This window comes from Geotrypetes seraphini, chromosome 3 (genome assembly GCF_902459505.1).
Source record: "Geotrypetes seraphini chromosome 3, aGeoSer1.1, whole genome shotgun sequence".
NCBI lineage: Eukaryota > Metazoa > Chordata > Amphibia > Gymnophiona > Dermophiidae > Geotrypetes > Geotrypetes seraphini.
In genome coordinates this window covers 347,889,227-347,909,591 of record NC_047086.1, presented here as the reverse complement: position 1 = coordinate 347,909,591, position 20,365 = coordinate 347,889,227, and the positions used below count along the sequence as shown (strand labels likewise).

Here is a 20,365-nt window from a genome sequence, read left to right as displayed (position 1 = left end):
AGTAGCTAAAATTAATTTTATATTCAGTCAAAGGCCTCTTTTCTGTGAGACCCAGTTTGGCCCTGGTCATACCATAGCCAGCTTCCCCAACCAAAAATAAAAAAACAAAACATGAATTATCCTAAAATATATGGTTACCTATTTATCTGTTTAAAATCAAGTAAAACCATAAGATTAAAAAAATAAAGTGTAACCAATTTGAATTAAACAGACAGGCGCGCTACACTGTAACTCATACACGTTAATTATATAGCAGGTGGAGGAGCAGTCACGCCTCCTCACCTCGCGCTCTCCTCGCGTACGCCGTTGGGGGCTCAGCTTGCGACAGCTTCTTTACCTCTATAATGAGCGTTTGAAACACGCGCCCTAGCTGGCGCCTTATTGGCTACCTAGCAACCAGGAAGCGTTCGTTTGTATTTCTTTATTAGACCAATCGGAGAGCTCAGAGAGTGTTAGACCCGGCCAATCAGCTGAATGTATTCCAAGCGTTGCTTTTAAAGGTTGGCGTGCTAAAGTAACCGGGTGATATGATTTTTGTAATCCGAGGGCTGGAAAAAAAAAGTTACTGATAATTCCTGGCTTTTTGTTTGTTTCTTGTAACATTGTGATAGTGAGGGGGGGAGGCTTTCATTTCTTGGAGATTCGGTGACGAGGTCGTAGGGATCTGTTGCTAGACGCTGGGCTCGTCAGTGGCAGCGATGCCATCTCGTTTGGAGGATTATGAGGTGTTATACACGATTGGCTCCGGATCCTATGGAAAGTGTCAAAAAGTCCGGAGGAAATGCGATGCAAAGGTGAGGGAAGGGGGCAGGCATAGGCTGTCATCAGCTGACTGCGATCTGCGTGTGTACAAGCAGAGCCTCGGGAAGTGGCTGGAGGTTCCTTACAATTTTAAGAAATTAAAAACAAACATTTTTTCCTTTAAATGTTCTGTTCAGGTTAATGCACGTAAACTTACTATTTACCCCCCACCCCCGAAATAAAAACAAACATGTACAAGATGGTAATGTTAATGGAATAAACCATTATTAATTATTGCAAATTGCAAAAGTCTGCAGAAAAAATACAGAACTGGTAAATTGTTGAGGAAGGAAGCGAGGAGGGACATGAGACTTCTTGAGATAAGCTATCTGAGAACACAGCACCTCCAGAACATGCTGGCTCAGTGTTTACAGTATAATGGGCATAACTTATTGAAAGATTCTGCACGTAGGGTGCGGACATAAGAATATAGCTGAAGAGATGGACACGTGATAGAAGGATGGGGTATGTGAATAACTTAAGTAGTGGGCAATAGGGTTGGGTGGGGGTTTGGAATGAGAGTAATCAGAGAAATAAGCAGAGCAATTTCAGGATTTGCTAGATCGCAAAAAATTTCCAGCCAAACTCATGGCAAAAAGTAGCCCAACTTGTGCTCCAAAAATAGCCCAAACGATTGCCACTTGAAATGCCTCTAATTTATCAAACAAATACAAACTGTTTATTTATACATTGCACATATCCCAAACAGTCCATAATGGTACACGAAAGACCAAAACTCAAATAAAAAAAACATTCATGAAAAACACAATAAAAATAAGCTCTTAATGTAAAAGTCTTTCCCAAAATTAAAAGCTCTTCAAACTTCTGGACATAACGGACCGGATTCTGTATAGGATGACCAGTCTCAGAAGCTGCCTAAACGGCTTTAGAGAATCACACACGGGCGTTCTATATAGAATCGTGTCTGTCCTCATGGACAGACACCTAAGCCTGCCAAACCACCACGATGGGTTCAAGCCCACAGTGCTTGTGACCCTGAGCAAGTCACTTAACCCCCCCCATTGCCCCACCTACATTGGGTAGACTTTTTTTTTTATAGTGCTGGAAAACACCCCACTGAAGAATTGGTAACCTAATTATTGGTGCAGCCTGTTGGGTATTTGGAGGTATTCACAATCCTACCCCACAGAAAAATGTTACCAAAGAGAAGCTGAGTGCAATTCACAAGAGAGATGTAGACTGTACTCTTGGCATTGCAATATCACTCTCTTCTTGGTGAGGTCATCTAGCAAAGAGAGAGGAAATTAAATCAGAGCAGAGGCAACACTGATGGATGGTCATGTAGCCCACATCCCAGTTTGCAAGGCCCAGTGCCCATTTGATGCTTGCATTAGCCCCACCAAGCATTCATTACACTTCTTAGATACAATTTATTTCCATCAATATGAATTCCTGCTAAAAATTAAAAGATAAATAGGTCTGTCCTTTAAATATTCCCTAAAAAGAATAACAGTACACATTACTATAACCAACTACTCGCACATAAGAATAACAGTACACATTACTATAACCAACTACTCGCACATAAGAATAACAGTACACATTACTAACTTTCACATAAAACCAACTACTCACACATAAACAATCTGTTTTTTGAAAACAGGTGGTTTTGCACGGTCTCTCAGCTCAAAGCTCAGACTTTACCTGAGATCTTAGTTAAAAGGCTTAAATGATGTTTATTCTAGAGCTATCTCCTTACTCAAGCTCTAGCCAACAACATTGACAGGCATACCTCTCATATGATACTATACTATTTGGTACAGCAATGAGAACTCAGAGTCCGATTTCAGCAAACAATAACAAACTATTATTAATATTGACAGGGGTCGCCATGCAACAAATAACTCAAAATTGGAAGGATTATTCCAAATTAAACTATACATTTTGGTGGAATTCAGTCTGTCATATATACAAAATGGAAAAAACAATAGCATTACAACAGGGAAATATTCATAATTTTAAGAAAATTTGGGAACCATTGACCCGCTATTCCAATGATCAGATTTCATAGCACATTAGTAATAGTTATATTAGCGTGGGGAGGGGAATGTATATTATGTGGAAATAAGAAATGAAAAAAGGGGAGGGTTATATTTTATATGATAAGATGAATTATTTAGAATCATAATTTTTCATGTATTAATTTAAGCTTTATGTACAATGAAATTATTGTAAGAATGAAAAATTTATAAATAAAATATTAAAAAAAAAAAAAAGAAGCAGTTGTATACAATGATTCATCTTTAGAATAGGATGCAAAAGGGAAGCAGTGCTCTGCTACAAGGACCTTTATATACGTAAAACAAAAATATGCAGGGAGGAGAAAGGGAAGAAAAGAAGGGAATTAATTCAGATACCAAGTAACACACACACTGCTGCATTCACACTCTCAAACTTCGACCACCCCTCTTTTCACGCATTCGCAAACCAGTCTCCCCTCCCCGTGGTCTGCTTTTTCTCTCAGGTCCAACATGTCACCCTCCTTCTCCTCCCTGCACGCAATCCAGCACCTCTCCTTGAAAGCCCCCTCCATCTCCCACAGTCAAACACATACCTGAGGTCGCCCAACAATCCTACAGCTTTCCTTCTTCAGAGACCCTCTAACACAACCAATCTCCCTCAGATCAGTTGGAGGCGGTTACTAGTCCTCGGGTCTCGACTCAGGGCTCAGTTGGGTGGCAGTGAACTTCTTGCCGCAGCGCCAGAATTTCATTGGCTCAGCTAGGTGCCCAATGGACCAATCACAAATGACCTAGAGTTCTAAGGTCGTTTGTGATTGGCCCGTTGTGCTGCAGCTGAACCAATGAAAAAAAACTCTCAGCAATAAGAGGTCTGGAACCATCACCCGCCCAAAATAGACCATTTGCCTCAAAGTAGCCCAAAAACCCGCCAAAAGCCTTTTATTTCTCGCCGAGGGCTTTAAAAAGTAGCCAAATTGGGCAGGATAACACTGAGAGGCATGGAAAATGGAAGTATAGAGGGAAACATTTGATAGGTTGTGAGCTATTGCTGCTTTAACCAGGAGGGAAATAGAAACTTATGTATTAACTATATAATGAATAATCATACTGAGCTTTATCCCAGGACAAGCAGGCAGCATATTCTCACATGTGGGTGACGTCATCCACGGAGCCCCGATGCGGACAGCTTTTCAAGCAAACTTGATTGAAGATTTCAAGTTTGCTAGTGCTGCACCACGCATGTGTGTGCCTTCCTGATCCACTAGAGGGCGCATCCCCTCCTCATGGTCTTCAGTTCTTAGTTTTCCGCGGAGCCAGAAAGCCCTGTCTCTCTTCTCTGCGTTCTTCTAAGTGCCTTTCTAGCATCGCGGCTTCTTTATTTTGTTAGGGAGTCGCTGTGCGTTTGTTGATTGATCGTGTATTCCTTTGTTTCAAAAAAAAAAAAAAAAAAAGCACTTTTTATTGGTTCCACCGGCAGGCCCTTCTTGGGCCTCAGCCATGCGGCTAGGCCTCTTTTGGCTGCAGCTGTATTTTCTTCTTCCCTGGCCTCACCTCGTGTGAGCAGGATGGCCGGGACCCTTTTTCCTTCGTTGGAATCGGACTGAGTAGTTTCGATCCCCGGTAAGTCTTCTTTCTTTCTTTCTGTTCTTCTAGCTGCGTTACCTCGGTAATGCCACCGGCTGAGTCTCAGGCATTCCAGGCATCATGTGCAGTCGTGCCCGCCTCTACGAGACCTTCGAAGCGTGCCTCCTTTCAAGGGAATACTCATCTCGAGGTTGCCCTTTATGGAGCGCACTGCTGCACCTTTATTACCAGTTTCATTGGTACGGTGCCGACTTCTGAACCTCGATGTGCCTCGACGACGACTGGAGCTTCGTGTCTCGACGTCGGCTGAGGCTTCGTGCCTCGACGTCGACTGAGGCTTGGTGCCTCGACGTCGACCGGGGCTTGGTGCCTCGACGTCGACCGGGGCTTGGTGCCTCGACGTCGACCGGGGCTTGGTGCTTCGACGTCGACCGGGGCTTGGTGCCTCGACGTCGACCGGGGCTTGGTGCCTCGACGTCGACCGGGGCTTGGTGCCTCGACGTCGACCGGGGCTTGGTGCCTCGACGTCGACCGGGGCTTGGTGCCTCGACGTCGACTGAGACCTCGTGCCTCGACGTCGACTGAGACCTCGTGCCTCGACGTCGACTGAGACCTCGTGCCTCGACGTCGACTGAGACCTCGTGCCTCGACGTCGACTGAGACCTCGTGCCTCGACGTCGACTGAGACCTCGTGCCTCGACGTCGACCGGGGCCTCGTGCCTCGACGTCGACCGGGGCCTCGTGCCTCGACGTCGACCGGGGCCTCGTGCCTCGACGTCGACCGGGGCCTCGTGCCTCGACGTCGACCGGGGCCTCGTGCCTCGACGTCGACCGGGGCCTCGTGCCTCGACGTCGACCGGGGCTTCGTGCCTCGACCTCATCTCAGGCTCGGTGCCTCGACGTCGACTGCGGCTCGGTGCCTCGACGTCGACTGCGGCTCGGTGCCTCGACGTCGACTGTGGCTCGGTGCCTCACCGCCGCCTGAGGCCTTGTGCCTCGACGTAGAATACGGCTTGGTGCCTCGACTTACTGCCTCGACGTCGACTGGGGCTGGGTGTCTCGACGTCGACGGATGCTTTGTACCTTCGACGTCGGCTGCGGCCGTGTGCTCCGCGTCACTTGACGCTGTGCTTCGACGTCGCCTGAGGCTTGTGCCTCGACGTCGACTGAGGCTGGGGGCCTCATTGTTGGCAGGAGCCCTGTGCCTCGTCGTTGCCGAGTCTTCGTGCCTCGCCGTCGACTGGAGCTTTGTGACTTGCCGTCGCTTGGGGCTTTGTGCCCTTTGGTTGGCTGTGGCCTTGTGTCTCGATGTCGACTGTGGCTTGGGGCCGCAACGTCGCTGGGGGCTTTATACCTCCGCAGCGGCTGAGGCTTTGGGCCTCGGCGTCGACTGCGGGTTTGCGCCCCGTTATTGACGGGGGCTTAGTGCCTTGACGTCGTCTGGGGCTCTGTGCCTCGGCGTCTCCGGCTCCTGTTCGAAAGGGTTCTCCGCTTTCTCTTCGGTTCAGTCCGGGCAGCCGTGACGGACTCTTGTAGTACGGAGTTCCGTTTCCTGGAGGAGACTCTCTCCCTGCTCCGGCTCTATTGCTCCTGCCATGCGTCATCTCGCTTGGCGCAGAGTGTGGCTGAGGATCCGAACCTCCAGGATCGTCTTGCCACTTTTACTTGCGTGAGTTCTGCGCTTCTTGAGGCCTCTCTTGCGGTGGCCACTAACCGCCTCTCAGGACGCGACCGGTCCTTCGCCTATCAGGACGCCTTCAGCTGAATCCCGTCTTCCTTGGTGGTTTGGACTCCTACTCCGGAGGGGCCCTCCGGATACCTTTCTTGTGTTATCTCGGCCTCCTTTGCAGCAGCCGCAATAGCTGCAGCAGCGCCGGGTTATGGTCCAGCCGCCGGCTTCGGCGACTCCTGGCCGTCTTTTTGACTATTCTCGCATAGCCTCCGGGCGGCTCTCCTTCTGGGGATTCCTCCCCTCCCTTCGGGAGAGGTGTCTCCGTGTCTACGCACCGGGAGTATAGCCTCGCTTCTGTCGGTTGGGCATTCCCATCCTCCCATCTGCGTCTGGTCCTGGCCTGCCCACCCCAGTCTCGGGAGTCTGTCGGGGCGGACCTGGACCCAGTTGGTCTGCGCTCCTTCTTGTCTCGGCCTCAGGGGGAGGTCCTTGTTTGGTTATGCCGGATGGTGGCCCCTCTGTCCTCGGTCCGCCTCCGGTTTTTTCTGCCTCTGCCTCGGCAGGCCGCCTGTCTGCGCTTGAGTCAGATGGTGTCTCAGCGGTTTTCGGCCTTGGCCGAGCTGATGCTGATCCTTTTGGGATCATGGGTCTCCATGGTTCATGTCCCGATGTTCGCCTGGTTTTATCTTCGTGTTCCCCGCTGGACCCGAGCATCTCAGTTATGGCAGGATCGGGATCCCGCTTCCCAGCACATTGTGGTGCCTCCCTCCTTGACATGCTTGTTTTGTTGGTGGGCCACCTCTTCGTATCCCCGCATCAGAAGGTTCTGCCGATGGACTCCTCGGCATAGGCTTAGGGGTGCACCTCGACGGCCTTCGGACTCAGGGTCTTTGGTCGGGTGCGGACCGTCGCAGCCGCAACAATCTGCTGGAGCTCCGGGCCATTTATAATGCGTGGTGGATTTTCGTTCTTGGTTGCAAGATTGCGGGGCCCTGGTGCGTCCCGACATCCCGGTGGCGATGTACTGTGCCCAAGCCAGGGTGTACAGGTTCCCTGTTATTTTGCAGGGAAGCCCTTCGTCATTGGCAGGGGGCGTTACACCACTACTTCTTTCTTCGGGCAGTGTATTTCCGGGACGAGCAGCATTGTCTGATGGACACGTTGAGTCGCCCTTTTCGGCCGCATGAATGGTCGCTCCATTCTCAGACTCTGCGGCATGTGGTTGTTCGGTGGGGAACCCCACAGGTAGTTCTGTTCGCTTCGCCCCTCACTCACTGGTTGCCTCTATATTGCTCGAGGATGTTCTCCCGGGTTCGCATCGAGGTGGATGCTTTCCTTCTCGATTGGATGGGCAGGTTCCTCTATGCGTTCCCTCCCTTTACTCTGATTCTCAGATCTTTGATGCGCCACCATGATCTTGCTGGCTCCTCTGTGGCCCTGACAGCTGTGGTTCTCCCTGCTCCTTCAGCGTGTCAGGGAGCCTCTGCTTCTACCTATGTTCCCTTCTCTGCTGTCTCAGTGTTGAGGTTTCTGTTGCCTCCCAATCTGCAGTCTCTCCACTTATCAGCTTGGTTCCTCGCAACGTGCCTCCCTCCTTCTGTTTCTCTCAGTCGGTGGGGATATTCTCGAGGCTTTTCGTATGGGCTCCACTCGGCAATGCTTTTCCCAGAAATGCTCCTGCTTTGCTGCGTGGTGTGCTGAGCACGGCATGGATCCACTCTCTGCCTCCTTGCCTTCAGTGCTGGATTATCTGTCCACTTGTCTCGGTCTGGTCTCAAATCGACATCTATCCGAGTCCACCTTTGTGCGATTGCTGCCTTTCTTCGGCCGCTGAATGGGAAGCTGTTCTCCGTCCATCCGACGGTTTCCCGCTTTCTGAAGGGTCTCTTCACTGTTCATCCTCCGCTCAAGCCCCCTCCGGTGGTTTGGGATCTTAGGATGGTCCTGGCTCAATTGGTGAAACCTCCGTTTGAACCCATTGATAACGCTCTTTTGATCTGTTTCACCTGGAGGGTGGTATTCCTGGTTGGTCTCACGTCTGTTCGTAGAGTCTGTGAGCTGCAACCTCTAGTTGCGGACCCGTCTTCTGCTGTTTTTTGTCAGGACACAGTGGTCCTGCGTACTCATTCCAAGTTCTTGCCCAAGAAGGTTTTGGACTTTCATCTCAATCGTTCCATTGTTCTTCCGGTCTTTTTTCCGAAGCCCCACTCTCATCCTGGCGTGGTGGCGCTTCATACGATTGACTGTAAGAGGGCATTGGCTTTTTATCTTCAACGCACTCAGTCTCATCGGACGGTTCCTCAATTGTTTTTGTCCTTTGGCCCTACTCGGGTGGGACGCCCAGTTTCCCAGCGCACCTCGTCCAACTGGTTGGCTGCTAGTATTTCTTTTTGCTACGCTCAGGCTGGTCTCGCGCGGCATGGTCGAGTCCCGGGACATAGAGTCCGAGCGATGGCGGCTTCTGTAGCTTCCCTCAGGTCAACGCCTATCGAGATTTGCAAGGCTGCCACTTGGTCTTCGGTTCATTCTTTCACCTCCCACTACTGTCTGGATACTCTGTCTAGGAGCGACGGCCGGTTTGGCCAGTCGGTTTTGTGTAATCTGTTTTCTTGAATTGCCAACTTCCCTCCGTCCCTTTTTGGTTAGCTTGGAGGTCACCCACATGTGAGAATATGCTGCCTGCTTGTCCTGGGATAAAGCACAGTTACTTACCGTAACAGGTGTTATCCAGGGACAGCAGGCAGATATTCTCACAACCCGCCCGCCTCCCCAAGGTTGGCTTCTTTGCTAGCTATCTAAACTGAAGACCATGAGGAGGGGATGCGCCCTCTAGTGGATCAGGAAGGCACACACATGCGTGGTGCAGCACTAGCAAACTTGAAATCTTCAATCAAGTTTGCTTGAAAAGCTGTCCGCATCGGGGCTCCGTGGATGACGTCACCCACATGTGAGAATATCTGCCCGCTGTCCCTGGATAACACCTGTTACGGTAAGTAACTGTGCTTTATAGGTTAACATACATAATATACAGTCAACATATATTTAACATACATAACATGCAGTTAGAACGGTTTACAATTTGTCATGGATAATAAATACAGGACGGGTTACAATTTATCATGTTTATGAAGCAGTGTGGTTGTCCTAGTAAGATATATACAGTACAGAGGATCTAGTTCTAATATACATTTTTCTTCTAAACATATTGTAATGGACATTTACCCACTCTTTTTATAAAACCATAGGATGGTTTTTATCGCCCTTCGCAGTGGTATTAGCTCTGACGCTCAAAGAATTCCTATGAGCGTCGGAGCGGTTACTGCCATGGCCTGCGCTAAAAACCAAGCTACAGTTTTGTAAAATGAGGGGGGGTTAGTAAATTACCCTTAAAACGGAAATAATCCATTTCAAACAGGTTTGAACTATTTAAATAGTCTGTTCTAACATTGATAAAATGGACGTTGACTTCTGATTTCTGTTAAACTACAGAGGTTCTCTGGTTTAGACTACTCTCTCCTCCAAATGCCTGGTCCTAGTGAAATGTGCTCCATTGTCCTTTTTAGCAGCTGCCATATTGGAAAAAAACATGTTAGTAGTTTTGGGGTCAGCAATGTAAGTTTTTCAATTTTCACAGAGTGTGGAGATGGGATTAAGGTGAGTACCTGCATAAACTTGTTACCACTGTCCCAGAAAGCACATGTTTAGCAACATATTTTGCATGTTTTCCTTTTGTGGGTACCAGTTTGTATCAGGGCAAATTTGACCAATGCATTCTAAACCATTGTATCATGGCCTTCGTCGTTGAGTATGTGTGCTATTTACACCCATGCTTTAGAATTGTTTCAGAAGGCAGCCCAAGCCTATAGGTCTTCTATAATGTTTGTAAAGAGGGATTATTTTTCAGCTTATTGATAAATTCCAGTCCCTCATGCCTATAGCCTTAAATCCATGAGCTCTCCATCCTCACTCTACCACACATTACAACTTGATCTCTTAGCCTTAGCTTTCACATGAAGGATGAAGTAAGAGTCGGCATGGACCTGTTTGATGCATCCATCGTCATTGGTAGAGGAGTTCTGCCTCAGACCATCAACCTACATCTTGACACACAGTAGATACTCCTCTTGATACCCCCCCCCCCTCCCTGACTCACCTAGCAGAGAGTACTTCGAGGAGTCTGACTGATATTTCCAATCATTCAGATGAGGATATGCCAGCATACTTGGAAGAAGAATCTTATGGTATACTTTCTGATTCTTCCCTCCTCCTGAATAACACAAGTTTCACCAGAAAGTATATTTTTTACTGGCTTTGTAAGGCATATGGGACAGGTTTTGCCCATCAGTATGGAAACCGAGGAGGACCTTACCCTGGACTATTTGAGTTTCTTGACTTTGAAGCATCTCCAAAAGAATACATTAAGGTTCCTTTTCATAGGGTCATGAAAGATACCTTATTTAAGAATTGTGATAATCCCCTATCAGTCCAAGTGGCTTTTAAAAAGATAGACACAATATATAGAATTTAGAGCTGTCCAGGATTTGATAAAACTTAACTTCAACATCATTTATTAGTTGTGGAGTCTGCCCTTAAGTGTTCACATGCTCATAATCTTGTGCTTCTGCTCCTCTAGGAAGAGAAGCCAAGCCATTGGACGTTTTTTGGCAAACACATTTTCCAATCTTGTATGCTCATCAATAAAATTTTGGACTACCAATTTTGACAGTTTTTTTAAGTTAAGAATTTAAAATAAATGGACATGTAGAGTTTTTGAGGAATTCCTCCCTCCAGACAAACTAAACCAGTTTCAGCAATTGTCTCAAAACTTGTTCACTATGAGAGGAGAATGTCTAGTCTTTTTCAACACTTTTTGCTTCTTCAAGGACATCTGCAGTGGCAATGCCATTTGGCTTGGCTTAGTATCTGATCTGAAAACTTCAGTACAAGCATGCCTTTCAAATGTGCCTTATAAGGGAGATAATCTGTTTGGGGATAAAATTGAAGAAGCTGCAGATAAGATAAAACACTAACTATGACCACTTTATCTAAACCACACACTCTCAATCTTCATTGTCTCTCTAGAAGATATTCTGCCACCTCTAGACATTCCTATTATAACACCGATCAGCTGCCTTCATTTTCTAGACTTGCTCCTGAACGACCTCACGCAAGACAAAGGGCACAAAAATCACAGCTTTAACCTTTCTAGAGAGCATTTCCAATATTTTCCTACTTCTTCCTCCCAATCTTTCCATCAGAGGCAGATTGCTCTACTTCCATCAACATTGGGTTCTTATTACAGATTAGTGGGTGCTTTGAGTCATCACTCAGGGCTATGCACTGTGCTTGCTCAGAAAACCTCCAAAACACCTACCAAAAGTCTCCTTTCAGCTCCCTCCAGAAAACCCTCTTATCAAGAACCATCTTGTCAAGAACACTTTTCCCAATTTTAATTCTTACATGTGGATTGGGGGGGGGGTTGGATTTCTATTAATAATATATATGAATAAGATATTATATTCATGTGGTATATTTTTTTGTTGTATATGGAAGTGGGAGGGGGTGGGGGATATATCTTTTTGTTGTATGATATGGTAGATTTTCAAGTGATATTGTATTCTAATTGTTTGATATTTACTGTACACTTGTGAATTATAAAATGAATAAATAATTTTAAAAAAAGAACCATCTGCAGCTAAAACTCAATAGAATCTGTTCCTTTGTGGGAGAGAGGCTGGGGATTCTACTCAAAATATTTCCTAATACCAAACGACCAGATGCTTTCATCCTAGTCTAGACCTCCATGGCCTCAGCAAATATGAGATCTGACAATTAAGTTCATGAATATGCCACTGTGTGCTTAAGTTGGCTGTACAGTACTGTACAAACAGCTCGGTAAGGTTTCATAACCTTGGTATATCTATGTCTCACAGCTGTGTTTGTGTCAACGTGTGGTGGTCATTATTTTTGCATGTTTTTGTGTACCGTTGTGAGAATGTTGGAGCTTGAATTAGAGCATTGAACAAACATTAAATTTCTTAAACTTGGTAAGAGGGGAAGTGAAATCAGGGACGTATAATGCCATGAAGAAAACAGCAGTTTACAAATAGATTAAACATTTTTCTGAGGGAAGAGAAAGCGTCACTGATGAGAGGTCAGGGCGGCCAGTAACGAGCAGAACTGACAAAAACATTGCAAAAATTTGTCAAATTTTGCGTCAAAATCATTGGCTGACTGAGAAGCCTAACAGACCAAGTAAACATCAGTAGAGAAACAGGAAAATCTTAACTGAAATATTGGCATGAGACAGGTGTGTGAAAAAATGGTCCTGAAGGAGCTCACTGATGAACAAAAGCAAAGGAGAGTTGAAGTTTGCCAAGATCTTTTGGAGAGGTAAGACAGTGTTTTGGGTCATGTTATCAGAGGTGATGAAACATGGGTGTACCAATACGACCCTGAAACAAAGCGTCAAAGTGCATAATGGAAGTCACGACCAAAATAGTTCTGTCATTCCAAATCAAGAATCAAAATGATGTTGCTAACCTTTTTTGATATCAGAGGGGGATTATTCATTATGAATTTGCACCAACTGGACAAACAGTTAACCAAGTTTACTATTTGGAAGTGCTGAAAAGGCTGCGTGAAAAAATTTAAGACAAAAATAACCTGAACTTTTCGTCAACAACTCATGACTTTGCATCATGACAGTGTATCAGCTCACACGGCACTGTGAGGAAGGTTTTAGCCAGTAAACAAATAACTGCATTGGAATACCCTCCCTACTCACCTGATCTTGTCCCCAGTGATTCTTTTTTTTACCCAAAGATAAAGGAAATATTGAAAGGAAGACATTTTGATAACATTCAGGACATCAAGAGTAATATGACAGCTCTGATGGGCATTCCAGAAAGAGTTCCAAAATTGCTTTGAATGATGGACTAGGCACTTGCGTCGATACATAGGTTTCCAAGGGGGGTACTTCGAAGGTGACCAAAGTGATATTCAGCAATGAGGTATGTAGCACCTTTTGTAGGATGAGTGCGTGAATTTAATTGTTAGACCTGGTACATGTTGAAGGAGAGGTTTTGTATGGTCTCTCTGGGAGCCCTTCTACCTCTGCTGAAAAAGGGTGATTGGCTATGTTGTCTAGCTCTAAGAGGCCTATACTCACTTTCTGTGAGCAGGTAGGATGGATATTATTTTCTGCACTGGTTCTTGACATTTCCAATTCCAAGTCTTACCCTTTGGATTGGCTTCAGTCTCTTGAGTCTTCATGAAATTTCTGGTGGTAGTTGGCAGCATTGGCATGTGGGGGTGTTCACGTATTTTCCTACTTAGACAACTAATTGATCAGAGCTGCCTCATCGCAAACAGCTCAACATGCCATCAACTCAGCAATTCATCTTCTGGAGCTCTTCAGGTTTGTCATCAACTACCATCTCAGGTGCTCATGTTCATTGGAACTCTTCTGGATACTACTCTGGGTCAAGCTTTTCTATAGAGAGCTGCATGGGAATAGGGACCATGGGAATCACGAGTCAGTGAGGATCCTATGGGTGTCTCCTCTAGGTCCTTGGGGATCCTGCAGGGATCCTCTTGAGATTCAGGGAGGGGGGATCCTGTGAGGATGGGTCATCTTTGTTCAGGGGTCCTGTGGGGAAGGTACCTTCTTCTCGTGCACCTGCTTGCTCTTTTCAGGCCACTAGCAATGTTCCTTCCTCTATGCTACTGGCAGCTGACCCTGAAACCTTCCCTCTGAAGGCTTAGGGGCAGCTTCAGGTAGTGTAGAGGAGAGAAGGGACGCTGCCATTGGCCTGAAGAGAAAGGCTGATAAGACGCTGCACAGGCTTGGGGTGTGTGGGAAGAGGGAGAAATGATGCATGCATCGAGAGGAGGTGTATGGAGGGAGGGAAGAGTTGTTACATGGGCTAGGGCAAGGTCAGCAACCTGCAGTTCTTCTGTCCCTCCCCCTTGACCTACCAAAGTGCCTGGTGGTTCAGTTGGAGTCTTCAAGGTAGGAGCAGGGCCCTTTTGCTTCTGCCTCCTCATGGCTGTCTTCTAAAATGGCTGCCGTGACCTCTCACACTTACTGGAAATGCTGCAAGCATCTAGGAAAGGTTGCAGCAGCTATTTTAGAAGGAAGCTTCAAGAAGGCAGGAGCAAAAGGGCCGTGCTCCTACCACGAAGACCCCTGCTGGACCACCAGATACCTCGGTAGGCTGGGGAGGGCTACCTTAAATATGGCTGAGTGGAGGGGGGCGAGAGCATTTTAGAGTTGAGCTGGCAGCATCCCTGAGAGGTCAATGGTCCTATCCCCAAGATCCCCCCACTGGACCTGATGCTCAGGAAGGCCCTTGGGGGAAAGGGGAACACCCCCCATATCAGACTTGGAGTTCCTGTTTCCAAGAGAGCTAGCCCCACTTGGATGGCTGACTGTATCTCCTTCGCATATACTCAGGCTGGGCTGACACTGCAGGGCCATTTTTAACAGCACACAATGCCTGGCTGATTCAGTGGTTCATTTTTGCTCTGCATCCATAGAGAACATCTGCAAAGCGGCCACTTGGTTCTCAATTCACACCTTTACTTCTCACTACTGTTTAGAACAAAACTCCAGAAGAGATAGTTGGACAAGCAGTTTTGCAGAATATTTTTACTTGCTGAGTGTTAACTTTCCCTCCAATCTTCTTGGGTTTCATTAGGCTTATGTTTATAGATCCATTATCCTCATCCAGAGCCATGATCCTGGCATTTTGGGAGGTCCCATGTGTGAGAATATTATGCCCATTTTGTCTTTGAAGCAGGTGTTCTCCTAGGACAGCAGGCATATATTCTCATAACCCGCCATCTCCCCTAGTTGGCTTCTTAGCTTTTTAATGAACTGATGTCCTGTGAGCCAGTGTCAGGTGGGAAGGCACCAGCACACATGTGGTTTAGGCAGTGTAAAAAAAAAAATTTAAATGACAATTCATTTGGTAGTGTCCATACCAGGTTCTGTGGATGATGTTACCAGTGTTCCCTCTAAGGATTGATGAGGTGTGTGCAAAAAAAAATATGCATGAGCGACAAATTACATACTCCACAAATTTATGAGCAGGCGCAGAGGACGCATTTTTAAACAAATGTAGTTTATCCTTGTACTCCTTATGTAATTTTAATCATCTATGGATATGTTTGTATGTTTATTGTTCAAATGGTTTTATTTATTTCCCAAAATTTATTTTTGTTATACACATTGAAAATATTTGATATTGCGTTTAAATCAAAATCTCAATAAACTTGAAACGAGTGCCCATGAGATTGTGGGAGGGTTAAATACTCAAAACTTAGAAGAATAACAATTTACTTAAAGTTTTTGCTTCGCCAGCTTTCTGGTATCTTTACATAATGCAGTGGTGTACCTAGCATATGTAACACCCGGGGCCCATCATTTTTTGGCACCCCCCCCCCCCCATCTGTACGAAAAACGTGATTTTTAGTAACAAGCCACACGTCACACATGAGTACCTAGGAAAAGGCAGCATCTTACATATTGCAGTGAACAGTACATCAATACACCCATTGTAAAACTAAACAAGCCAGACCAGCACAGATCAATCCTACACCGTCAATCCTAACAGAAAACCATGTCTTTCGAACACACAGAACACAGAAAACACCTTCGCCTAGTAAGGAATATGTAATCACAAACTAACCCCTCCCTCTTTTACAAAACTGTAGTGTGGATTTTAGCTACGGAGGTAACAGCTCTGATGCTCATAAAATTCTGAGCATCAGAGCTGCTACCACCAAGGCTGGTGCTAAAAACGCTTCACAGTTTTGTAAAAGGGGGGATAAAATAAAAATACATAGACAAAGGTTAAATTGAACCAGCAAGAAGCTGGACTCTGCATACAATGCTTCACAGAAACAGTGACACATGTCTCCTAAAGCAATAAATAAATAGAAATTTTTTTCTACCTTTGTCTTTTGTGGTTTCTCCTTTCCTCATCTTCTTGTAACTCTCTTCCTTCCATCCACTGTCTGCCGTCTCTCTTCCCCTATATGGCATCTTCTCTCCTTCTATGCCCCTTCCAGAAACTGTATGCCTCCCCCTTCCATCTCTCCTTTCACCCCATTGGTCTGGCATCTCTCTCCTCGCCTTCCCTCTCCCACACCTCTCCTCATAGTCTGGTATCTCCCCTTCCCTGATTCTCTGGCATCTCTCTCCTTTCCTTTTCTTCCATCTTTCGCTCCCCCTCCATGCTCTCACATCTCCCCCTTCCTTTTCCCTTAGACTGGCATACCTTCCTCCTACGCTCCAAGCCCTGGCATCTCCTTTAATTCCCTCCCTCATCTTCCTTCTCCCTCCAGCTGGGTACCGCAACACTCTTCCCTGCAGCTCTGCACTTCCCCACAATTGCCATGCTTCGGTTCCTCTTCTTCCTTCCTTCCTCCCCCCCCCCCCACCCCCCGCGGGACCCTGCGGCACCATCAACTCTTACTCCCTCTAATGTCGGCCCTGCAGCTCCAGACTTCCTCGCACCTTCTCCCCTCCCCCTTTGGATCGCTATTATTTTAAATGTTATAGCCGCGGAGCTGTATCCATCAGTGGAGATGTCTAACCTCGGCCTGCCCCGGAACTCTTACTGCAGCAGCCGCCCGTCTAGGCAGGAACAGGAAGTCACTGTTGCAGTAAGAGTTCCGGGGCAGGCCGAGGTTAGACATCTCCACTGATGGATACAGCTCCGCGGCTATAACATTTAAAATAATAGCGATCCAAAGGGGGAGGGGAGAAGGTGCGAGGAAGTCTGGAGCTGCAGGGCCGACATTAGAGGGAGTAAGAGTTGATGGTGCCGCAGGGTCCCGCGGGGGGGGGGAGGAAGGAAGGAAGAAGAGGAACCGAAGCATGGCAATTGTGGGGAAGTGCAATCCCCCCAATGCGTCCCCTTACCTTACCTCCCCTTACCTTTGCGACGCGTGTGTGCGCTGTGAAGAGAAACTTGTGCGCTGCGATGTAATATTTTGTGCGCCAGCGCAGGCCAGCGCAGCTTAGCGGGAACACTGTTACCCACATGTGCAAATGCAAGTGTACTGTCCTCAGAGACATCTTTGCTATAGTGCATGGAAGAGCTTAATAATGGTGTTAATGATCTAGTGTGGAAAGTGGTAATGCAGACTAATTTTTCACTATTCTTTTTTCTGTCTTAGGTGGTAGTATGGAAAGAACTAGACTACGGCAGTATGACAGAAGCAGAAAAACAGATGCTTGTCTCTGAAGTGAATCTGCTCCGTGAACTCAAACATCCAAACATTGTCCGGTATTATGATCGTATAATTGATAGAACCAACACAACTCTATACATCGTGATGGAATATTGTGAAGGGGGTGACCTGGCAAGTTTAATTGCAAAGTGTATAAAAGAAAGGTATGTTTTGCTAGTAATGTTTCACATTTATTAAGTACTATAGTTATGGAATACTGTAATTACTATATATACTCCAAATAGAAACCTAGATTTTTGGGCCAAAATGTGGTCCCAGACTGGGTGTCTCGGTTTATATTAGTCTTCCCCTTCTCAGACCCATGACAGGCCTCTCCCTGGGCCTACTTTAATTGCTTGTGGTCAAGTGGTGAACTATGGCAAGAGTGATCCTCCTGTGCTCCTGCCCTGTGCAGTCTCGCTACTCAAAATGGCTGGCGCAAGTTCCCACAATGTGGCTACTGCCTTTTCATAAAAAGGTTCACCCTAAGCGGTTACAATACATTGAATAGTAATCGGGTAAGTATTTTCCCTATTTGTCCCTGATGGCTCAAAATCTAACTGTGGTACCTGGGACAATGGAGGGTTTAAGTAACTTGCCCAGAGTCACAAGGAGCAGGCTGGGATTGAACTCACAACCTCAGGGTGCTGAGGCAGCAGCTCTAACCACTAGGTCACTCACAGTAACCTCACAAGATTGACATGAGTCTGGTTTATATTCAAGTCAACTTCCCCTCCCCCCCTTCCTTTTTTGGGAGAAAAAGGTTACATACATAATATAGTAGATGACGGCAGATAAAGACCTGAATGGTCCATACAGTCTGTCCAACCAGATTCAATTTAATTTTAATTTTTTCTTCTTAGGTATTTCTGGGCAAGAATCCAAAGCTCTGCCCGATACTGTGCTTAGGTTCCATCTACTGAAGTCTCAGTGGTGATTGTGGAGTTACACTATCAAAATCTCATGGGGGTGGGGGGAGAGAGCCATAGGCCTGAAAGTTAATTGGAGGGGGGGGGTAATAGTGTTCCCCATACCTTTGCACAAGCCTGCAGTGGCATAAGAGGAAGATAGATCTTGTTAACACTGATGTAAGGCTACACAGACCAGAAAGAAACCTGCCCCACTTATGTCCAGATCACAGACCTGAAGATGATGGAGGGCTCCTTGCATCAGCCTTGTAGTCTAGAAGGAAGAGTGTGTGACTTATCATACTCGGATAGTACTGAGATAGAAATGAGGAGGAAAGCCACAGCAGTGGATTAGCACCATCAGATTAGTGGGGGAGTTATAAAATAGGAAAGGGATGTTGTTCAGTATGGGAAAAAAGGGAGGGGCCGTCAACAAGTTTGTTCAAGGTCCCTTATGTGGTTTAAGGCACCCTGCTTACACCACAACATTTGGATCTCTGTGCTTTTATTTTAAACTCTGTAGTGAATTTTATGGCATTTAAAAACCACCACGTACATTCAGTTCCACCATCAAAGTAGGTAATGGTGTTGAATAGACATGTGCAGCAGTGCTCAACACAGCTGCTATAATGTAATAATAATAGAGGTATTATGGTGCTTATGTCTAACCCAGCACATAAATGTCTAAGACTCAATTTTACAAAGCCAGGATACATACTGTAAAACTGAAGAGCATGCAAATGGCAAGGGATATGTGGTCCAGGTGGGGACTAGGCCAGGACTAGAAAATAAGATCTACGTTCTAACATATTAAAGCTGGGATTTACACTTCTAGGGGCAGTTTTGAGGTTTTAGATTAGCACTCCGCAACAGGGTTTAGGAGGGGAAACACTAGTTCTCATGGTAAACTGGCAAAATTGTAGGAACCAGAAAAATTTAGGGCATTTAGTACTAGTGCAGGAGCAAAAATTTTTACCACCCCACAAAAGCCGTAAAATTTTTGCTAATTGGGGGGGGGGGGTATAGAAACAGCAATGGTCAGTCTTTTTGTATTGCCCCACCTGTAACTGTACCCTTATGAACCTCAAAGTCCAACAAGAATCTTCACAGGCCTGTTCTAAGGCCTTCCTTCAGCCAATTCTCTCCTGAGGTAACTTCCTGTTTTGCTACTGCTGCTGAATCCATTGGGGGGGGGGGGGGATTCCACTGCTGGCTCCAGAGCTGGAGCTGAAGCGAAGGGTGAGAGAGGGAGCTAGAGAGAAGATGAACATCCAGGGGGGAGACAGGCTGGAGAAATAGAGTGGTGCTGGAGGAAAGGAAGAAAGGTGCTGGATCCTTGTGGGGGGGGGAAGTTGCTTGAGGGGAGGGGAGAGGCACTAGACCCAGGTAGAAGGGGGGGCTGGAGAAAAGGGAGAGAGGAACTGGAGCTACAGGGAGGAGAGGAAATGGAAAAAGATGCTGAACCAAGAGAATGAAGGAAGAGGGAGAGCACAGCATAAAGGAGAAAGAGAAGGGAGAAACTGGATATAGGGAGATATATGAAAAGAGGTAGAATAAAGACAGGGACATGGAATGGGGATGATGATTAAGCCAGGGAGATGGGCAAAGGGAAATATTAGAAGTTTAGGAAACAGAAGGGAGATGCTGAATAGGGGGGAAAAATACACATATACAGAGATGAAAAAGGAATAGCGAGCAAGGAGAAAGAAATGTCAAATGAACAGGAGACCCTGGTGAGAAGAGAAGACAGAAAGAAACAAACCAGAGCCTAAAACCAATGCAATTTGAAGAATAAAATGACCAGACAAAAAGGTAGAGAGAAAAAATTTATTTTCTATTTTGTGATTAGAATATATCAGATTTGAAATGTGTATTCTCCTAGAGCTTAGGATGGATTTATATTTAAATGTATAAGGTATTCTTATTCATGCCAAACTAGTTCAGACAAGTGGGGACAAAAGTCAGAGCTGACATCACTCCCCCTATAGCAGGGGTCTCAATCTAGTTGGATTTTCAGGATTTCCCCAATGAATATGCATAAGATCTATGTGCATGCACTGCTTTCAATGCATATTCATTGGGGAAATCCTGAAAACCCGACTGGATTGTGGCCTTCAAGGAGGGACTTTGAGATCCCTGCCCTATAGGGAGCTAGTATTGCCTTCCACTCTAAT

The 20,365-nt window shown here is 46.2% G+C and overlaps 1 protein-coding gene across 1 annotated transcript in view; it reads left to right on the top strand.

Moving 5' to 3' along the window:
• The first annotated feature begins 440 nt into the window (after positions 1-440).
• NEK2 (NIMA related kinase 2) overlaps positions 441-20,365 on the top strand; it is a 118,836-nt gene continuing 98,911 nt past the window's right edge. The window contains exons 1-2 of the mRNA XM_033939813.1: positions 441-794; positions 17,230-17,447. Of these exons, the coding sequence (XP_033795704.1) occupies positions 699-794; positions 17,230-17,447 (314 nt within the window). The 5' untranslated portion in view covers positions 441-698. The remainder of the gene's footprint in view (positions 795-17,229; positions 17,448-20,365) is intronic.